The 19,006-nt window shown below is 39.9% G+C and overlaps 1 protein-coding gene across 2 annotated transcripts in view; it reads left to right on the forward strand.

The window, feature by feature from the left end:
- ulk2 (unc-51 like autophagy activating kinase 2) overlaps window positions 1-18,478 on the forward strand; it is a 114,296-nt gene extending 95,818 nt beyond the window's left edge. The window contains exons 18-28 of one of the 2 annotated variants that reach the window (XM_060848390.1): window positions 24-104; window positions 2,830-3,101; window positions 3,237-3,433; window positions 4,149-4,258; window positions 5,349-5,501; window positions 5,886-6,094; window positions 9,586-9,764; window positions 11,457-11,575; window positions 12,788-12,945; window positions 14,786-14,921; window positions 16,451-18,478. In XM_060848390.1, coding sequence (XP_060704373.1) covers window positions 24-104; window positions 2,830-3,101; window positions 3,237-3,433; window positions 4,149-4,258; window positions 5,349-5,501; window positions 5,886-6,094; window positions 9,586-9,764; window positions 11,457-11,575; window positions 12,788-12,945; window positions 14,786-14,921; window positions 16,451-16,518 — 1,682 coding nt within the window. In that variant the 3' untranslated portion in view covers window positions 16,519-18,478. The remainder of the gene's footprint in view (window positions 1-23; window positions 105-2,829; window positions 3,102-3,236; window positions 3,434-4,148; window positions 4,259-5,348; window positions 5,502-5,885; window positions 6,095-9,585; window positions 9,765-11,456; window positions 11,576-12,787; window positions 12,946-14,785; window positions 14,922-16,450) is intronic. The other variant, XM_060848391.1, reaches the window with a different exon arrangement.
- The last annotated feature ends 528 nt before the right edge of the window (window positions 18,479-19,006 follow it).

Below are 19,006 nucleotides of genomic sequence, written 5' to 3' on the forward strand. Positions count from 1 at the left end.
CTAATTGTTGTATGTTTTGCCAGTTGGAACTATCCCTGAACAGCTTAGTCATTGCTGTTGTGGCTTGCCTCAGGGACATGAGTCAAGATCGAGGACACCATCAGGTGAGTGTTATGGGAAATAGAACTCAAAGTCTCACATTGGCTATTGAAGCCTGTTACCATTCTTCTATTTGCTGACTATTTGTTTACAATTGTATGAGTCTAGGAATGATATTCAAACTATGCAGAAGTGAAGAAAGATGAAAATGGGAAATTTAGAATTTTATAAGGCTCTGGTTGGGTGCGAATCCCTGAATGCTTCAGTGGGGCATGTCAAACTTATCTGGGTGTAACTTATAACCGTGACAAAAGTGTAATAAATCTGCTTGTTTAAAGGCAGATGATGGAATTTTAAAAAAGAAATTTTCGACAAAGATGTGCTATCAATTACACATTTTGCTTTCTTCTGTTGAGGCCCAATGCTCAGGACTTCCTTCAGTAGCTTCACTTCCCTACGGATCCCTCCTCCTCCTTTCCCTTCTCCCCTCCCTGTTCTCCTAATATCTCCTGATCCATATTGATGTGCTATCTCAATGTAAACTTTTGCCTGACAATTCGTGGAATCATACAACACAGAAACAGACTCTTCGGCCCATTCATCCATGCCGACCAGGTTTTCTAAACTAGGCTAGTCATATTTGCTGACATTGGGCTCATATCCCTCCAAACCTTTCCTATGGCCGAAGAGTCTGTTTCTGTGTTGTGTGACTCCACGAATTGTCAGGCAAAATTTTACATTGACATAGCACATCAATATGGATCAGGAGATATTAGGAGAACAGGGAGGGGAGAAGGGAAAGGAGGAGGAGGGATCCGTAGGGAAGTGAAGCTACTGAAGGAAGTCCTGAGCATTGGGCCTCAACAGAAGAAAGCAAAATGTGTGATTGATAGCACATCTTTGTCTTATTTAATTGTTGTAATTGTACCTGCCTCTACTGCTTCAGGCAACTTGTTCCATGCACACATCACCCTCTGTGAAAAAGCTGCCCCTCAGTCCTTTTAAATCTTTTCACTCTCACCTAAAACCTATGCCCTCAAGTTTTGGACTCCTCTGCCCTGGGGCATAGACCTTGGCTATTCACCTTATTTATGCCCCTCATGATATTATAAACCTCCATAAGGTCACCCTTCAACAAGCTATGCTGCAGTGAAAAAAAAGTTCCAGCCTCCAGTCTCAATAGCATCCTTGTAATATTTTTCTGTACCTTTTTTCTAGTTTAATAACATCCATCCTATAGCAGGGTGACCAGAACGATACACAATACTCCAAATTTAGCTTACCAATGTCTTGTACAGCTAACATGACATCTCTACTCCTGTGCTCGATACTCTGACCGATGAAAGCAAGCATGCCAATTGGTGCCTTCACCACAATGTGTACCCTTGAAGAATTTGACAGTGCAGAACAAGCATTAAAGTGACGATTTCAAATTTAAAAGGTTCAGTACTCACTGTCTCTCCATGGTGAGATGGGTGGAATGCTGCAGCTTTTCTCATGGACAGACAGAAGATGTAAGTTGTTACACAGTGTCAGATATCCTGCACCCAGAATATGAAGTCAGTCATTTAATGGCATTAGTATTTTGGGGGATTGTAACTCACTCAAGTTGTAACTTCAGCCATTTTTTTCTCATTTGCAATATCTTCAAATTTAAATCTAGTTAGAATAATTCATGCTTAAAACTAAGAAATTTAATTTCATGTATTCTCCTTTTTAAAATTAAAACCAGTATGACTTAAACTCTGCAGACATCACCTTTCTGAAGCTTTTGTGAGGAAATAGGCATTCTGTGAAAATATTTCATCAAGGATTGAGGTGCATGATGGCTTGTTAGGATTTTAAAATGATGTTTATAATATTATTTTCTAAATTATTGTGGTTACTGCTCCAGTTTAAAATTAGTTTAAGATGAAATGGAGAAGTACTATTGAATCTTGAAGATGGGGCAAAATTTCAGCGTAAAAAATGAGGTCTGCAGATGCTGGAGATCACAGTTGAAAATGTGTTGCTGGTTAAAGCACAGCAGGTTAGGCAGCATCCAAGGAATAGGAAATTCGACGTTTCAGGCATAAGCCCTTCATCAGGAAGCCCATTCCTGATGAAGGGCTTATGCCCGAAACGTCGAATTTCCTATTCCTTGGATGCTGCCTAACCTGCTGTGCTTCAACCAGCAACACATTTTCAACCAAAATTTCAGCGTAACCTCCTTCAAACCTTTCTTTCCATGGCATTTTTCACATCAAAGAATTTCTAATTTTTTTTAATGGATTAAATGAAAAAATGCACTGACCATTGTGTGAGCTGATGTTGCTGATAGAAGGAATAGGATACAAGGAGAATTCTCAGGCTTTTATTTAGGATTGTATAATATTTACTTGTATGGCTCTCTTCAAGTGGCAGCCAATAAATTACTATGCTCCATCGCACCACTTTTGTCTTAGTTTGTACTAAGTATTCTCTTTCCATCTCATAATTATAATCTATTTTGTTTGGGTCATTTGTTTTGAACATTTTTGATTTTTTTTTGACATATAAAGTAGTTCAGGAAACTTGCTGGATATAGTTTTGATAGTGAACAATTCACTGTTTTTACTGATATTTATTGACAATTTTGATTTTTACAGCAAGGTGAATGTTTTCACAGTAAAATGTACTAGATTTGAAGGAAGATATGTAACTTGCAAAACACGTTGTTACCTTTAATGAATGGCATATCGATTGAGGTTAATGTTGAAATTTCTTTCCCTCATCTTTCTGAAACTGAAGTCAAAATACTACTGTTTGCAGGCTCACCTTCTCCTCAATCCCACTTATTGGGTGCCAGACTCCAGAGTGCTCCAACTCTTACTGACATCTACCAGAGCAAACAGAAACTACGTAAGCAGCACTCGGACCCAGTCTGTCCTTCATCAGCAGGGTATGGATGTAGCCACTCTCCACAGCCTAGCAGACCAGTTAGCCTTGGGACTTCCCCAACAAAGCACATGGGAACGTCTCCACGGAGTTCAGATTGGCTGCATAAAACCCCACTACCCACCATCATTGGATCACCAACAAAGGTACTTAAATATGTGATGCCAATATTAGTTGCTTCCATAGAATTGAAGATATTATACATCTTAATTTTGGAGGGTAGGGTAATTGTTAATTGCTCTTCAGATGAATTTAAGTTTTCTATGTTTGTGCTACAATAGACCACTGCTCCTCTCAAGCTGCCTAAAACTCAAGCATCTTCCAATTTGCTTGCCTTGGCTGCACAGCAGGGATTAACTGAGAGTCCACCAATGCAGTCGAAAGCCGTGTTGGAGGCTAGGGAATTCTGCACCTATCATTATCCACAAGGAAATGCTAAGTGTACAGCTTCTGAGGAGAACAAAACTACTTTTGGCAGGTACCAATTGTTTTGTTCTCTGTCTCTGTGATCCATGTTCATACTTAATTTGGATTGGTTGTATCAACAACGAGAGTTAGGCAGAAACTAGAGTATGGTTCCAGAGTATGGTTGAGCTGACTGCAGCGACTCTCACTTGTTAGCGCAGATTAGAGTAAGCTTTATCCTGTGTCTGAATTGAGGGGGCTTAATGCAATGTATCTACCATGTGGTATTATTGTATGCTTCCCTTCAGTTATCATGGTGACAGTCTTGACTTGGAGTTGATACTTACAATTCAAAGTTGGAAGTCTAGTTGGAAGACTGAGAATGCTGTGTGGTTGGAGATGCTGACCTTTGAATGAGATATTAAACAAAGACTGTGGGTAGACAAATGCTTCCACAGTACTATTCAAAGGAGAAGTTCTGGGCAATACTTATGCTTTGCAAAAGTTTTGACGTGTTAATTTGGTCGTATTGGTTTGTGGGACATTGCTGTTTGCAAATTGGCTTTCAAACCGGTGTTTCCTAATTTACATTTTATGCTATGGGACAGCCTGCAGGTGTGAAAGATGCCATACAAATGAAAGATTTTGTTTTTTGTGTATTTTATGAAAAGTGCAATAGTTTAATATGTACAATAGTTTACAGTAGTAACTTTAATCACCAAATTTGGCGTAGTTTTAAAACAAAGTCCTTTTGGGGCTATAAAGTAAGTATTTTTAATTTTTTATAGATCTGTAAGTACAGGAAGATTGTCAGATCAGGTAATAAAGACCACATTTGGAGGACAGACATATCAAGGCAGCACAGACAGCCTCAATACGGAACGTCCAATGGACACAGGTAAACAAAATTATCGGTTGCATGTGATGCTGATACAAGGAAACCTTTACAATATGTCCTCATGCTTGTTACTTCAGTTTTATATTTAGTACCTATTCAGTTATCATGTGTCTACTGAAAACAAGGTAAGACCTGTACAAGCTCGACTGTTTGTTTCCACCTTTTTAAGTCTTTTCATTTCTGTAATCTGCCCTCCATGAGAGGGGCAATCTGGTAATCTTTTACACATTTCCACTGATACCAGCCTGGAGCTACTTGTTCACACCTTCCTCTTCATTTTCCTGCTGTAAGTTTTCCAAAGACAGTAGATGAATAACCATTCAATGTTTGTGGGCAGTCAGGAGTGGGGTGTTACTACCAGCACAAGAATGCTGGGTGAGAACAACTTTAATCTCAGTTGCGGTTTCACAGCCACAGTTAAATAGCCTCTGGACAATCACTGCCCAATCTCCAAAATAAACAAGATATTGGAGAGGAGCAGTGTACCCCAGGACCCATGACTACATAGTTAACTCTCGTAGCAGAGGAAGGCACTGATTCCATGTAAGAGAGGGAGGAGAAATTTGCAGGATTTTGTGAAGCAAATCAGATTGGTTAAACATGTATAGCACATGTCAAGTCTCTGAATGACCATATTTCACCTCCATTTGTATTCTGATCCCTTGTCTTAGCACTGAGAGATTACAGTATAACTGTAATCGAAAAGAATGAACATACTGAAGCCAGTTACTATGACTGAGATGTGCTGCAGCAGCTTAATTGATCTTAATTCTTTTCCTCCTCCAGAGATGTTTTGCCCTAAGTTTGTTTGTTCTTGCTGGCACAGCTGGCATTAAAAACTCATTTTGGCAGGAAACATTTATAGTGCGCTTGCCTCCTCCAGTTATATAACACACAACCTTGGTACAAAATACTGCTTGAAACCAGTCAGTTCATGCATTTTCATTTAATACAGAATTGAAATAGTGCACTAAGTGTTTACGAATTCTGTGAGGGTTTTTTTTTGTCTGTCCTTTTGAGGTGGCTTTTGCAGTCTGCGCCTTTTGCACTATTTCTTCCTGTTTGCATGATTTATTTTTTTTCTGCCCAGCTCCAGCAGGTGCTTCTGGTTTGACAATGGGTTCCCCTGCCATGGTGATAGGAGTGAGCCCAAGGACTGTGGTGTTCACTGTAGGTTCACCACCAAGTAGTGTCACCCCTCCCCATAGCAGTCACATGGTCACCAGAACAAGAACAATGTCAGGTAAGACTTGACTGCTGACAAATTAAGATTATACGTGACGTTAGTCAGCTTGTAATCTTTGACTCTGAGTCGCAGGTTACCTGGGGAAGGAGTGTTAACTTCAAAGAAGACTTCATCTAAACTGGTTGATCAGTTTTTATTTCATGATAACTACAAAATCATTACAGCAATGCCATTTGAAGATTATCCTCAGTCATCATATATTTTGATACAGTGATATTGTGAAGGAATAAGCTCCTTTTAATGCTTCTCACAAAGCTGCAGACTTAAATTTCTCCTGCTTTGGAAGTTACATCATTCCTGCTATTTCATAGCCATGAGTAATGCATTATACAGTGAGGACAGTGGTTTCCTTCTGTTTAATCTTTGCTGCTTCCTTTGCAGTTGGCTCAAACAGTCCACTAGGATCTCTCTGCTCCAACAGCGGAAGAATTTGCATGGGCTCTCCACCAGGTGCTTACATGGGTACCTCACCTCCTGGAGCCGAAGGTCCTTCCAGTTTGAAGTACGTGACGTTTGGTACCTCGCCTCCTAGCTTAGAAGGATTTATCACATTCGAAGCTCCAGAATTGCCAGAAGAGACCTTAATGGAGGTGAGCTCTTGTAACTAGTGCAAAGTAAAATAAATCTTTCACTTCTTTCTTCAGGTGAATGAGTCATCAACCTGTGAGTTCACACCTTTTATTCCTTCAGCATGTAGATTGATTCATATTAAATATCAGTTTATTTTTGGTTGTTGCCCAATATCTGGATCCAAATCAAGTTACATGTCCAATTAAATGTTGTGAAGTGCAATGAGATTCTCTTCAAACAAATTGTACATCTTAAGAAAATGAAAACTGAAGAAAGGACTGTTTTTGAGATTCCTGAAGTATTTAACTGATCTTTTTAGTAAAACTCGATATTGAATTTTAATATGTAAGCAAGCGTAGAACAGGAATCTGGCCATCAATTCCAATCACTCAACAGACATTGCACCTACCAAATGCCTGACTGTGTACACACTGTCGCATCTATTTAATCTCTTGAGGGACAAATCTGTATGAGTTAGTCTCTGATCCTGAAATTTAGTACATTATCAAGCTTGCATCTCTGGAATTCAAGTCTAGTTTCCTACCATCCGTGGACACCTGTCTAAAGACCCAGGGTACAGGAAAGATCTGTGTTCACGAAGGAAAATTTATTTTTATTCAGGTCAGCAAAATCTCAATATCCATTCAAAAAAATTTGAAAATTTTGGAATATTCTATATGTTTTACTCTTATTTAAAAGTCACAAAGTTTGATGTGTACTTCGTTCTCTGGCCTATCTCTAAATATAGAACTGCTTCTCAAAACAATTCTGCAGTGTTACTCATGATTCCTTGTTCTACGGACTCTGACACTGGGGAGATGTGAATTCCACAACAGGATTCTTGTGCCTGTTAAATGTTTGGCAGTGGTACATACAGAGCTAGAGTGTGTAAAAACTGTTGTAGCTGGCCTGCGCATTATGTGAGCCCCCTTGGAGATCGGTTCAGATTCCTGTCTCTGCTTCCAGGAGAAGATACCCCTTCCAGAGGCTCAGCTGCTTTGCTGAAATACCCCCCAATCTAGTGACATCCTGTTTACGTTGTGCCATACCTGGCTGGGAATGCTCTCAATAACTGTGCTGCATGAAGCAATGAGGGATAAGTGAACTGCTGTTGTGAAGTGTTGCAGAATGAGGGTGTGTCATCACTGGGCTCCTGAAATTGAGAACAGCTGTTTGTCAAGTGAATTTCAATTCATGTGACATTGTTCACAAATTCCCATTTGTTGTGATTTGCAGCTGTTAGAGGGAAATTGGGCTTTTAGGCCTCTGGTTTCATTGGTGTCATGGGGGGAGCCACAACAGTTAGCAAACCTGTTTTTCGAGTTGATTTCGTTTGCACCATAACAGGAAATGGCCCAAGTTATATTTATAGTTGTATACTTTGAAAGAGTGCATATTACTTGAGACTGGAAGGAAGAAGACAGTGCATCATGCTGTTGCTTTCTGGATTGTCTTGTGATTTTTAAATCTCCTTAGCAACAGCTGATGGTGAGCAGGCTTTCAAATGCAGTGGAAGGTTTTTCTGTTGTGTAGTAGTTTTTAGTAAAACAGGTAATACTTGACGTGTTATACAACTAAATATATGAGAGATTTGAGCAATTTGTTTACTAGAAACAACAAAATCTGTTTTCAAGTCCCCTGCTGAACTTAGTTTAAGCCTGCTCATCATGTGACAGTTTATGAATATACCATTTGACACACATCAGCTGCTATTGCATCATTAGCTTCTGTGCGGTCAAGAGCGAGGAGTTGAAATGTAAACAAGGGGACAGCTTTTTTATGGGTGCAACTTTCCCTTAATATAGCACTCTGTAATTCTCTTCAATTCGGATGCCAATGACATTTGGTCTTAGCTTGTGAAGACGTCATGAAATAGAATTATTTTCTTTCAGGTTTTGTTAAAAACCTGGCAGTTTCTGAGTTGAATTACTATGGTAACCTTGCTGTCAGCATTTTTATCAAGATTCAAATGTAAAGCACACCTCATTTTGGGTATTTTGCAAATTATTTTTAAAATTGACTCCTTTGGCAATATCTTCTGCTTGTTACACCTAAACTACTATGATAGCCATTTGGTTTTTATGACCAAATTTGTCCTCGGCCTTTCTCCTCTTATCCATCCGACACCTTCTCCAGCTGTTATATACCTGACCCAATTCTATGCTCCATGGCTTCCCTTTAAAATCCTCGTCACTATTCTCCTTCAGCCACTGTGCCAACAAAGTTCTCAAGCTTAGTAATCTTAACATGTATAACAACTCACGTTGCCCTCTGTCCTCTGAGTTCATTGCAATTCCATGTTCTCTTCATCTCTCCCTCCATGTGTGTTCACTGATATTTCCAAAAGACTCCCAAATCTTGTCAACCTAGATCGCCTCTCTACTCCTGTAACCTCAGTTGCAAACACGGCTATCTCTGCTGTCTGCCTAATTTACATTTGTATAAGATGCATTTTATTTCCACAACTACTTTCTTCTAGGTAGTACCTACTCATTAAAATGGTTTTCCCATGTCATAATAGCGCTTTCAAATCTCATTTCCTCACTTCTTTCATGATGTTTCCCTCTCTGCTGATCCATTTACTTTCACATTCACCTCTTTGTTGGTTTTGTCCCAGTAAAATCTTTGCACTTTCCTATTCTGGCTGTTTCCTTGGCCCAGCTCCTATCTCCACTTCCTCCACTCCAAGGTATTCACTTTATCAATGGGTCTTTTTGATATTAAATGGCTCCAATCAATTAAAGAGAAACCAGCTTAAGAGCAAAAGTAGTAGATGTATTAGCTGGACTCTCGAGCCCGCTCCCCCATTTGATGTGATCATTGTTGATCTGAAACTTCAGTTCCACCTTAATGCCCTATTCTCATATCCTGTGATTTCTTTCCCTCCCCACCTTCCTTCTCCCACCAAAACTACCGACGTTAGTCTTGAATGTGCTCAAAACTTTTGAGCATCCATAGCTGTCTCTGGTAAGGAATTCCAAAAAAAAATTCACAGCTGTCTGAGTAAGAAATTTCTCTTCATCTCTCTCCTAAATAGCTGACTCCTTGTTTTTAACTGTCCATCCAAGAAACCATCATTTTTAACATCTCCCTTGTCGCTCCTTCTAAGAACTTTCTCCTTGGGCGTAGAACAAGTGATCATTTCAAAATTCAGTTTGACCATCCTTGATATAGTCATGTTGAGAGTTGCTGGTTATCTCAGTGGCTAGATGACCAGTGTGTGGATCAGATTAACACCAGCACAGGTTTCGATCCTCACTCTAGCTGAAGTAGGGTTGGACCTGCTTCCTCACCTGACCTGTTGTTCTTAAAACATACACTGCACTTTAGTGAATAGTCATGAAGGGTCTGCTTTCAGACAGAGTTTTCGGAAAGAATGAGAATATGAGTTAACAGCTTTTGGCTCTTAAATTATGGTCATGTAATGTTGGTTCAATTATTACTGTATGACTTGGGAGCTTGGTTTCAAAAAAAACCAGCAACAAAAATAATTTTCTTTCTTTGATTTCAGAGAGAACATACAGATACCTTGCGACACCTGAACACAATGTTGACGTTTGCAGAATGCATCATGGATATTGCAGTGGTGAAAGGAGGCAGTGTGGACCTAGGCACCTCTGCTGCCTCTCTCTACCAAATCCAGGAGAGTGTTGTGGTTGATCAGATTAGTCGTCTCAGCAAGGAGTGGGGGTTGGTATTTGTATTAATTACCCTTTGGAGTGGGCTTTTGGGGCTGTTGTCGGAGGGAGCATTGCAGATCAGTAAATCTGTGGAAATTGGGCGATTTTAAAATCTAGATGTTTTGGCAATTGAAATTGGCTGCTCTGATTTTTAAAAAATTCACAAAAAACACAGTTCCATGTCACAAGTGCTGCACTAGCAATGTATAAAGACACTTAATATTACTGAGCCCTTTACATGATTTTGTTCGTTCTGACAGCAGTAGAGCGCCAAGTTTCTCTTAAATTCTTGATCATAGTTGCAGCTCTGCTTCTATCTTGTATATTGTGAAGTTTGTTCCATTTTGATGCTGTTGAGTGACAAATGAAAATCCTGGTAATTCCTCTTGGTATTTATTGCACAATGGTTCATAGAACAGCATTTATGAAGGGGAAAAAAAGCCAAAGAACTACAGATGCTGGAAATTGGAAATAAAAACAGAAATCCATAAACAGTCCTGAAGAAGGGTCATTGAACCCAAAATGTTAACTCTGCTTTCGCTCCATAAATGCTGTGAGACGTGCTAGATTTTTGTTTCAGCAATTTCTGTGTTTGTTGTTGAAGGAAGTTGTGACTTTTGTCCAGTAGTGATCTGTAGATACGAGTGAATTGGAACAAAACTTTGTCTCTCCAAATGGTGATTGAAACCTAAAATGACATTCCCAAAAGGTACATGCCTCCTTGCCAAAGGGAGAGCAGCCACCCAGATACTCCCAGGAATTTGCCAGTCCTTATTTAATTTCTGGGTGGTAAAGGATTGTCTCTGTTCATCGATCCTTCTAGTTGTCTTTCTTGCTGGTATGGAAATTTTGGTTGAGCCTCACGAGGCACATTATTTCTCATTTGTGGTCAAACCAAAGTTTATCCTTACCAGGGAGCTGAAGTGATGATAAGACCGAAAGACATAGGAGTGGAAGTAAGGCCATTCGGCCCATCGAGTCCACTCCGCCATTCAATCATGGCTGATGTGCATTTAAACTCCACTTACCAGCATTCTCCCCGTAGCCCTTAATTCCTCGTGACATCAAGAGTCTATCAATCTCTGCCTTGAAGACATTTAGCGTCCTGGCCTCCACTACACTCTGCGGCAATGAATTCCACTCTCTGGCTGAAGAAATATCTCCGCATTTCTGTTCTGAATTGACCCCCTCTAATTCTAAGGCTGCGTCCACAGGTCCTAGTCTCCTCGCCTAACAGAAACAATTTCCTGGCGTCCACCCTTTCCAAGCCATGTATTATCTTGTAAGTTTCTATTAAGTTTCCCCTTAATCTTCTAAACTCCAATGAATACAATCCCAGGATCCTCAGCCGTTCCTCGTATGTTAGACCAACCATTCCAGGGATCATCCGTGTGAATCTCTGCTGGACATGTTGCAGTGCCAGTATGTCCTTCCTGAGGTGTGGGGACCAAAACTGGACACAGTCCTTCAAATGGGGCCTAACTAGAGTTTTATAAAGTCTCAGTAGCACGTCGGTGCTTTTATATTCCAACCCTCTTGAGATAAAAGACAAATAATGAGATAATGTAAAGGAGGCTTGCTTCTCTCTGCATAGGCTGTCTTTGCACAGCTCCGCTTCTTCCTGACAATGAAGCATGCAGACGTTTCAGCTTACTGGATTGTTCTGTTCGATGGAAAACTTATTTGTATGTTTTATTTACAGACAAGTGGAGCAACTTGTACTATACATGAAAGGAGCTCAGCTGTTGGCATCTTCTTTGCATCTTGCAAAAGACCAGGTTAAGTCAGGCAAGCTGAACCCATCTACAGCAGTTAAGCAAGGTATTGAAATCTGCATTTTCATAAAGACATGAAGTGGGGGGGGGGGGAAGGGCAGAAAAAATTTGTGGGCCAATCTGCAAGTTAACATAAGATAAAATTATAATATGAAGTTACTGTGCATTTTCAGAGTGGATATGTTTACAACTTCTAGCTCTCTGGTGTGTTGGATGAGAGAAGTAAGAAGCCGTTCTAATTTATTTTCTGTCTTGATGCTGTATCATCTTATGACAACATGACTGAAGGATGAATATATCATGCAAGCTAAATAACCTAGTTATGTACATGCTATTTGTGGCTTTCAGAATTTGTGCCACAGTACAACCATTCATTTCCCCCATATTTCATCTGACCTTGCAGCATTTGCATTTGGATTTAATGCAGAAAAATTGTTAATTTCCAATACATGCCTTTCTGCAAAAAAAAAAGCAAAATATATTGCCAGTTTTTGCACAAAGTCAAATCTTGTGCATTATCAGCTGAAATTTTTATATCTGGAACTGTACATCACTTATGAATTTTGCAGATGTTTGTGTATAAGTTAATAATGTTGTCATCCTACACTACTATAACATTGAACAAGTGTCTCTATCAGCTACAATTATTAACAATTTACGAGTTGGGGATGTGATGGAATATTCTTCACTTGCATGACTGAGTGCAGCCGCAACAACACTCCACCTTCATAGCATCTAGAACAAAGCAGCCACTTCTTCAACTCTCCATCCAGTAACCTAAGCATTCACTCCATTCACCACTGGCAGCAGTGTGCCAGTCGAGAGATTCACTGCATCGACTGTCCAACCTCATTTAAACACATCTTCCAAACCTCTAATCTCTGCATCTAGAAGGACAAGGGCAGTTAGTACATGGCAGCACCACTAACTGCAAGCTTTCCTCAAAAGTAAACACCATCCTAAATTGGAACATTGTTCCTTCACTGCTTCTAGCTGAAAACCCTAGAACAGCCTCCCTCATGTAGGTGTACCCATACTGCATACACTGAAGCAGTTCAAGAAACTTGTTTGCCATCCCCTTAAGGGCAGTTGGGGATGGGCAATGAGTACTTGCCTTGAAAGTGACCCCCACTCCCAATGAGAGACTCAGAAAACACTAAACAAGACATTTAATGCCATGTGGTAAACTGTTATGAATTGTAAAGGTACTCCAGAGTAATCCTGTGTTACAGTAATCCTCCTGACTTCTGTTTTGCAGTTGTTAAAAATATGAATGATCGATACAAGTGCTGCATCTCCTTTTGCAAAAAGCTTACTGAAAAACTGAATCGTTTCTTCTCCGATAAGCAGAGATTTGTGGATGAAATCAACAGTGTTACTGCAGAGAAGCTCATCTACAGCTATGCGGTGGAAATGGTAACTATTATCTCATCTCTCGGTTTTTGAGGGGTATTTTGACTTAGGATAGTCTAACTTGGTTTTTGTAGTGAAGTGGTAAAGGTGACTAGCAAAACCTAGCAAGATTGGTTTATTTTAATAATCAGCTGAGGTTTTGATGGATTATAAACGGTGAGTCAAGCCAACAGTGGTGTTCAGCTGAAGCAGGGTTAGAAGGCTGTGAGTTGATGGCCCTGTTTTTAAAGTTGCACATCTGTCATTATTAATTGCTGTTTTTTTTTAATATTTTGGTGTTTTATAATTAAATGAAAATGCTTTCAGCAGTTTAGGATGTAGGAGGACAGGAGCATAATATTTCTTCTTTGATGTTGGACAGCTTAAAACCATTTTGCTAATATTTAGCTAATTGCAAGTGGATAAAGAGTGGAGCTGGAAAAAGCATAGTAGGTCAAGCAGCATCAGAGGAGAAGGGGAGTCAATGTTTCTTCCAGTCCTGGTGAAAAGTTCCGACCTAAAACGTCAACTCCCCTCCTCTGATGCTGCTTGTCTTGCTGTGATTTTTCCAACTCCACTCTTTATCCACCTCGACTCTCCAGCATCTGCAGTTCTCACTACCTCCAAATGGTTATTTGCAGCAAGATCAGTTGAATTATAAATGTTGTCATAGGAATTTAAGGGACAATTTGATAACAGGAAATATCCTTCACTTGGACAGGTAGCAGATGACAAACTCACCTCCAAAGACCCCGTCGTCCTGACTTGGGAGTGTATTGCTGTTTTTTCACTGTCCCAGGAACACACTCCCTTACAGCACTGTGGTGTCCCGAGATCACAAGGAGTAAAAAGGCTGAAACCAACTCACCATTGCTGCCATAAGGGCAATTAGGGATGGGAATCAAATGTTGGTGATGCCTACCTTCCATGCATGCAGGTGCAGGGTTTTCGATATAGATTTTACAACACTTGGTTGCTTCCATTGTGTGAATTCCCCAGTGATGTATATTTTGTATTGAGTAATAGCATACAAGGTGGATATTGTGGCAGAGTCTATAATCTGTCCATTTCACCCAGTGAAGTTAGAAAGGAAATAATAAAAGGTAACTTCAAATTTCAGTCTTTCATTGAACTCATTTTATTCCTAAGAATTAGCTGGATTTTTGTTTGGAAGCAGGTGAAGTGATCCAGGGGTGCACATTGCCATCTACTTGGTATTGACTCAGTATGGAATTAATTCTCTGGCATGTCCTAAACTAGTCAGATTTTGACTGGCTGCACTGCTTGTGTAAGGGGAGGTCTAACCCAGAAGTCCCAGACTGTGAGGTAATCCTGAGCCAGATACTGGCCATGCAATACGCTGATGATCCTGGATGGCAAGGGGTGAAGGAGAGGACTGAAAGGCAAGTTCCCATGTCGGAACGGGAGGGGCTGTTTCTTGTTTGCCTACTACCCCATTGACAGATGCCTGAATTCACTGTTTATTTATCTGCTATCTTGCTCTAACTGGTTCAGTGTTGGAGCAAATTACTGCAGATGCTGGAATCTGTTCTGAAAAATTACAAATGCTGGAGATGACCGCGCGTCAGGCAGCATCCATGGATGTGATCTCCAGCATTTAGTTTCAATCCAGTTGGTTCAAGGTCATCTCAAAGGAGAGCAAGTCATTTTCAGATTAGTAATTATATATTAGGTATCCAACATTTTTATGTAGTTTCAAAGAAGTGTGACGTCAGCAGTAGCAGTTAACATAAAATAAACTGTTCCCCTTTTTGCTGTTTCTAGGTGATATGAGTGTAGTTCCTCATTGTTTGGTGAATTGAACTTTCTGAGTTTGTGATTAATATCTTTGTTATAACTCCAGGTGCAATCAGCTGCACTCGACGAAATGTTCCAGCAAACAGAGGACATCACATATCGGTACCACAAAGCAGCGTTATTATTGGAAGGCTTGACAAAGACTCTGCAAGATCCTGCTGATATTGACAACATCCACAAATGTAAGGATTCAAAAGATCACAACAATTTTGGACACACCCAGAATGTTGGACCTAGCCACCTGTCTTCCATACTGTGTTTTCTTCAAATGCGAGATTTTAGAAAGCTGATCTCGGTCCTTTGTAATGGCTAAGCACGGTTAGGTAAAGAACAAGCAAACCTTGAAAGTTGGGAAGATCCCAGATTTGATCTGCACGCTGAGTTAGCTGATCTCTGCCATGGTGACTATATAGATATTAGGATTGTTTAACCTCAGAGCTCTTACTTTTGTGGAATGGTGCAAGGGTAAAATTGTTCTCTGTTGTGGCAAATTCAAATGATCATTGTATTTGCAGACCCTTCCAATGCCTCGTGTAGACCCTCCCTCTGCATTCTCCCCAACGCTACATTCCAGACCATGCAAGTTAATACTTCAATTCTGGCTTCCACTTTCATAACTGCACCATGCTTTCTGCCATCTCCCCAAAATGTTTTGCAAGGAAGAAATGGAAAATAAAGAGTATGGAGTTCAGGCAGTTCACTTCAGTTGTGTTATGACATGAACAGTTGCCTTGCTGTTTTACCTCCAGAATGGTGAATATTTGAATGACCATTTAATGATGAAATCTGTCAACTCAACATTTTATTACAGCTTGTTATTTGAGTCCCATTTGTCTGAGCTCTGGGCTGATTTGTTGGTTAATGGAAATAATGAAGATCTGAAGAGGGTAAATGTGTTCTCTTTTCTGTAGGAGAAGGAACTTCTATATAGTTTGTAGAACAAGACACCTGTTTAAATACTTAATCGTGTAAATTGGTGAACTTTCTGCCTTAGCTAAGCTGGTATTGATATCTCCTTTCCCACAGGCTGCCTAGTGCAGTGCTTTCCAAACTGTTTTTGGGTGTGATCCCATTTTAGTGCCTCGAGAATGAAAATTTGGGAGTTGCAAGAGTTGTTGAGTAGGATGGATAGGAGTCTTCAATTGTAGCAGTGGGGGGTAAAAGGCGTTAGTTTGACCACATCACCTTTCATATTCCACACTTCCCTAACCTTCATGCAGCAATCTCCATGTCCTTCACCAGTCAACCCCTCCACTCCCTATCTCCCTCCTGAGTGAATTGATCAGAAGGCAAATGGGAACCACACTGGATGCCTACATTTTCACAGGTTTTTGCAGCAGCAGACCTCAAAAAGCAATTGATTATGCTGTGTCCATCATACAGAATAGAAAAAAGGCATTTGGAAGTGTTTTGTGCAACTGTCAGAAATCATTCTGAGCCATTGTTGCAGTCCATCATTTGGGGAAGTCCCAGCTTAGTATCATTATTGATGACAAAGAATGCCTTGCCTTGTATTTTTGGTTGTCATGTTGTCCTATCTGGAGGCTAATGGAGAGCCTTGCAAGCTACCAACTAGGGTGAGTCCGTTCGATGGCTGAATGAACAGCACCATTGAGCATGTTGTGAAGAATTAAGGTGGATTCTGTTTTGTTAGGCATGGCTGTCACTTTAATTTTTAAAAAGTAAATATGTTCTTTTACGTGTTTTGCAGACAAGACCAGCATTGAACGCAGACTGTCTGCACTGTGCCATGGCACAGTGGCCCTATATGAAAACTAGCCTTCTGAAATGGACCACTCACAACAGAGCAGGGACCACCACCTTTCCTGGATCACGCTCAGTCTTGGAGATGCCTTTCCCCTTTTTGTTTTAATGTTTACTTCCCCCCATCTCTATTGTGGAAAACTGTTCATACTGAGGCTGTTAGTTTTCACCGCCAGTACCAACCCACGTAACGAGGAACGTTTGATTTTTGTTTTGAAGAGTTACCAAAGAGGAGTTCTTGTTTCAAAGGAAAGGAAATTTATGTATAAATATAGATTAATACTTCTGGAAAACCCTCTCAACGATGTAGCATTTTCTTTCATTTCATTTTATCTCAGAGGTGAAGTATGAGGCAGATTCACTACTTTTGGCTTCAAAAGCCACCTATATCACTGGAGAGCATTAATATATGAATGGGAGTCAAACTGAAGCTCGTCTGTTTTTGTGACAGGACTCCTGGGTACTTGGAAACTGATTCAGAAACATTTTGCTCCATCTGAATAACTTGTGTATAAACAGTACTGTGCTGTGGCAAATTGGCAAGTTGTCTTTCTCCAAGTGAAACTTTTACGGTCATTTTTAAACACTAATGATGTGATAAATGAGCCACAGTTATTTACAGTAGTTTTAAGTTTTACCAGGCAGTCAAAGGCATGAAATGCCTTCCATCTTCTGCTACATCATATACATGTCAACCCATGGAAACTGACCATCAAGGAGGAGTTAAGCACTTTATGTGGATAGGAAGTTGACAGCAAGACATGAGGGGATGGCTGCAGCTCACCTCTATGCTTGTAAACCTGACATCACTTTGGATGGGCAAAGAGAGGGGATTTTCTTGTTTATTTTTCTTCTTTTTTCCTCGAAGCTCCTGAGACAGGAACTATTGAAACCACAAAGACTGCTCCAACAGACAACCACTTCTGATTGCACTATCACAGTTCTTTGAACATCTTTAATGTTATGCAGAACTCCTTGTAAAATGACACAGCTTAAAAGCTGTACTGAAGAAATAGGAAATAAAGAATACTATCCTAGTAGGTTAGGCTCCAACGCATTCAACGAAACAAATTTTAAATGTGTTTTGGAGCAAGAAGCACAAAGTGCTTGACACTTTAACTAAAAAGACTGCAAAAAAAAAGCGTGTGTTAATTACAAGCCTTTCCATTTTTTCTACTTATTAAATACTTGAGTAGTTCATATAGAGCAACTGTCTGTATATAATGAAACTAGTATTTTTTTTCTCTTTCTGCCAGTGATTGACTTTTAAACAATATTTTTTGGCTGGCTTTGTGCATGTATTCAGTGTGATTGTGCCACTGAACTGACCTGATAATATTGCTAACAACGCTGTTTGTTCAGACAGTATTATGGAGTTAACGCATTCTTCCTGTAGACTGACAACCTGTCGTGCAGACTAATGTAACAATTGGTATTTTCAGGGGTGGAAAAAACACATTATCAGGACTCCGGGAACCAGATTACAAAACAATGTGGACCTTTTTGAATCCCAGGTTTTGCTTCTAGAGAGTAGTTTTGTCACTCGTGTGAACTATAGAATTTGAAGTTCTTTTCCAAACCTGTGTACATCTTGCATGTAGGTGTGCATTCACCTAAACAAAGTGAACAAGCACAATTGTTCCATTTTTCTATCATACATAATCAGATGAACAATTCTGGCTTGGCAATAGGCATCCCACAGTCTGGTGAAGGGTTGCAATTAAGCTGGCACTAACAATGGCACTTGAATTTAAAAGGATATTTGATTAGAAATTTTATTTTTGTAATTTTAAAATGAAATAAAAGCAGGTGGTAACTCTAGTATAAGGGATGACATCTATGTGGTACGCTAATGAGACACAGTATGCATCATTACAGGAAATGATGCAATGTCACATGATCTTGTTCTCATGCAGTCTTGTGGCAAGATGAAGCTTCCTTTAATGCTTCTTAAATAAAGTTACTGTTTTCCTTACTTCAGCAGACTCTGTAAATGTTCTTTAGCATGATGAGCTCAAGAATATTATATGGTGGCAGGAAATGAAAGAACAGAATGGGAAAGTCTCTGCCATTACTGGAGACTTTCCAGTAGATTACAAGTCCTAATCAAGTAAAAGCATGGCTAAGTTGGTACCAGAGATATGTAAGGTGTCTCGCAAACCTCTGAGCAGTGAGCAGGTCAGTACACTACTGCATCCAATAATGGCTGTGCATATGATACCCTAATCAGTAAAGGGATTGACTTAGAAAACAGTTGAGGAAGTAAGGAAAAGATTCTGTGCCTACTTCAATCTGCTAAGCCTGCCCAGCAGCAAGGGAATTCTATTAATGCCTTTAATTGTAAAGAGCACTGACAGCATAGCAACTTAGAAGAATTAATGAGAGACAGAATTGCATTTCTGAACTTAGATGAAATACTGTCCAATCACTTGGCAGTTGAGTAACTTAACATTAAAGGCAATTCAACAGAGCAGGCAAACTGAGGAGAGGAAGCAATATAGAC

This window comes from Hemiscyllium ocellatum, chromosome 31, assembly GCF_020745735.1.
Source record: "Hemiscyllium ocellatum isolate sHemOce1 chromosome 31, sHemOce1.pat.X.cur, whole genome shotgun sequence".
NCBI classification, from domain to species: domain Eukaryota; kingdom Metazoa; phylum Chordata; class Chondrichthyes; order Orectolobiformes; family Hemiscylliidae; genus Hemiscyllium; species Hemiscyllium ocellatum.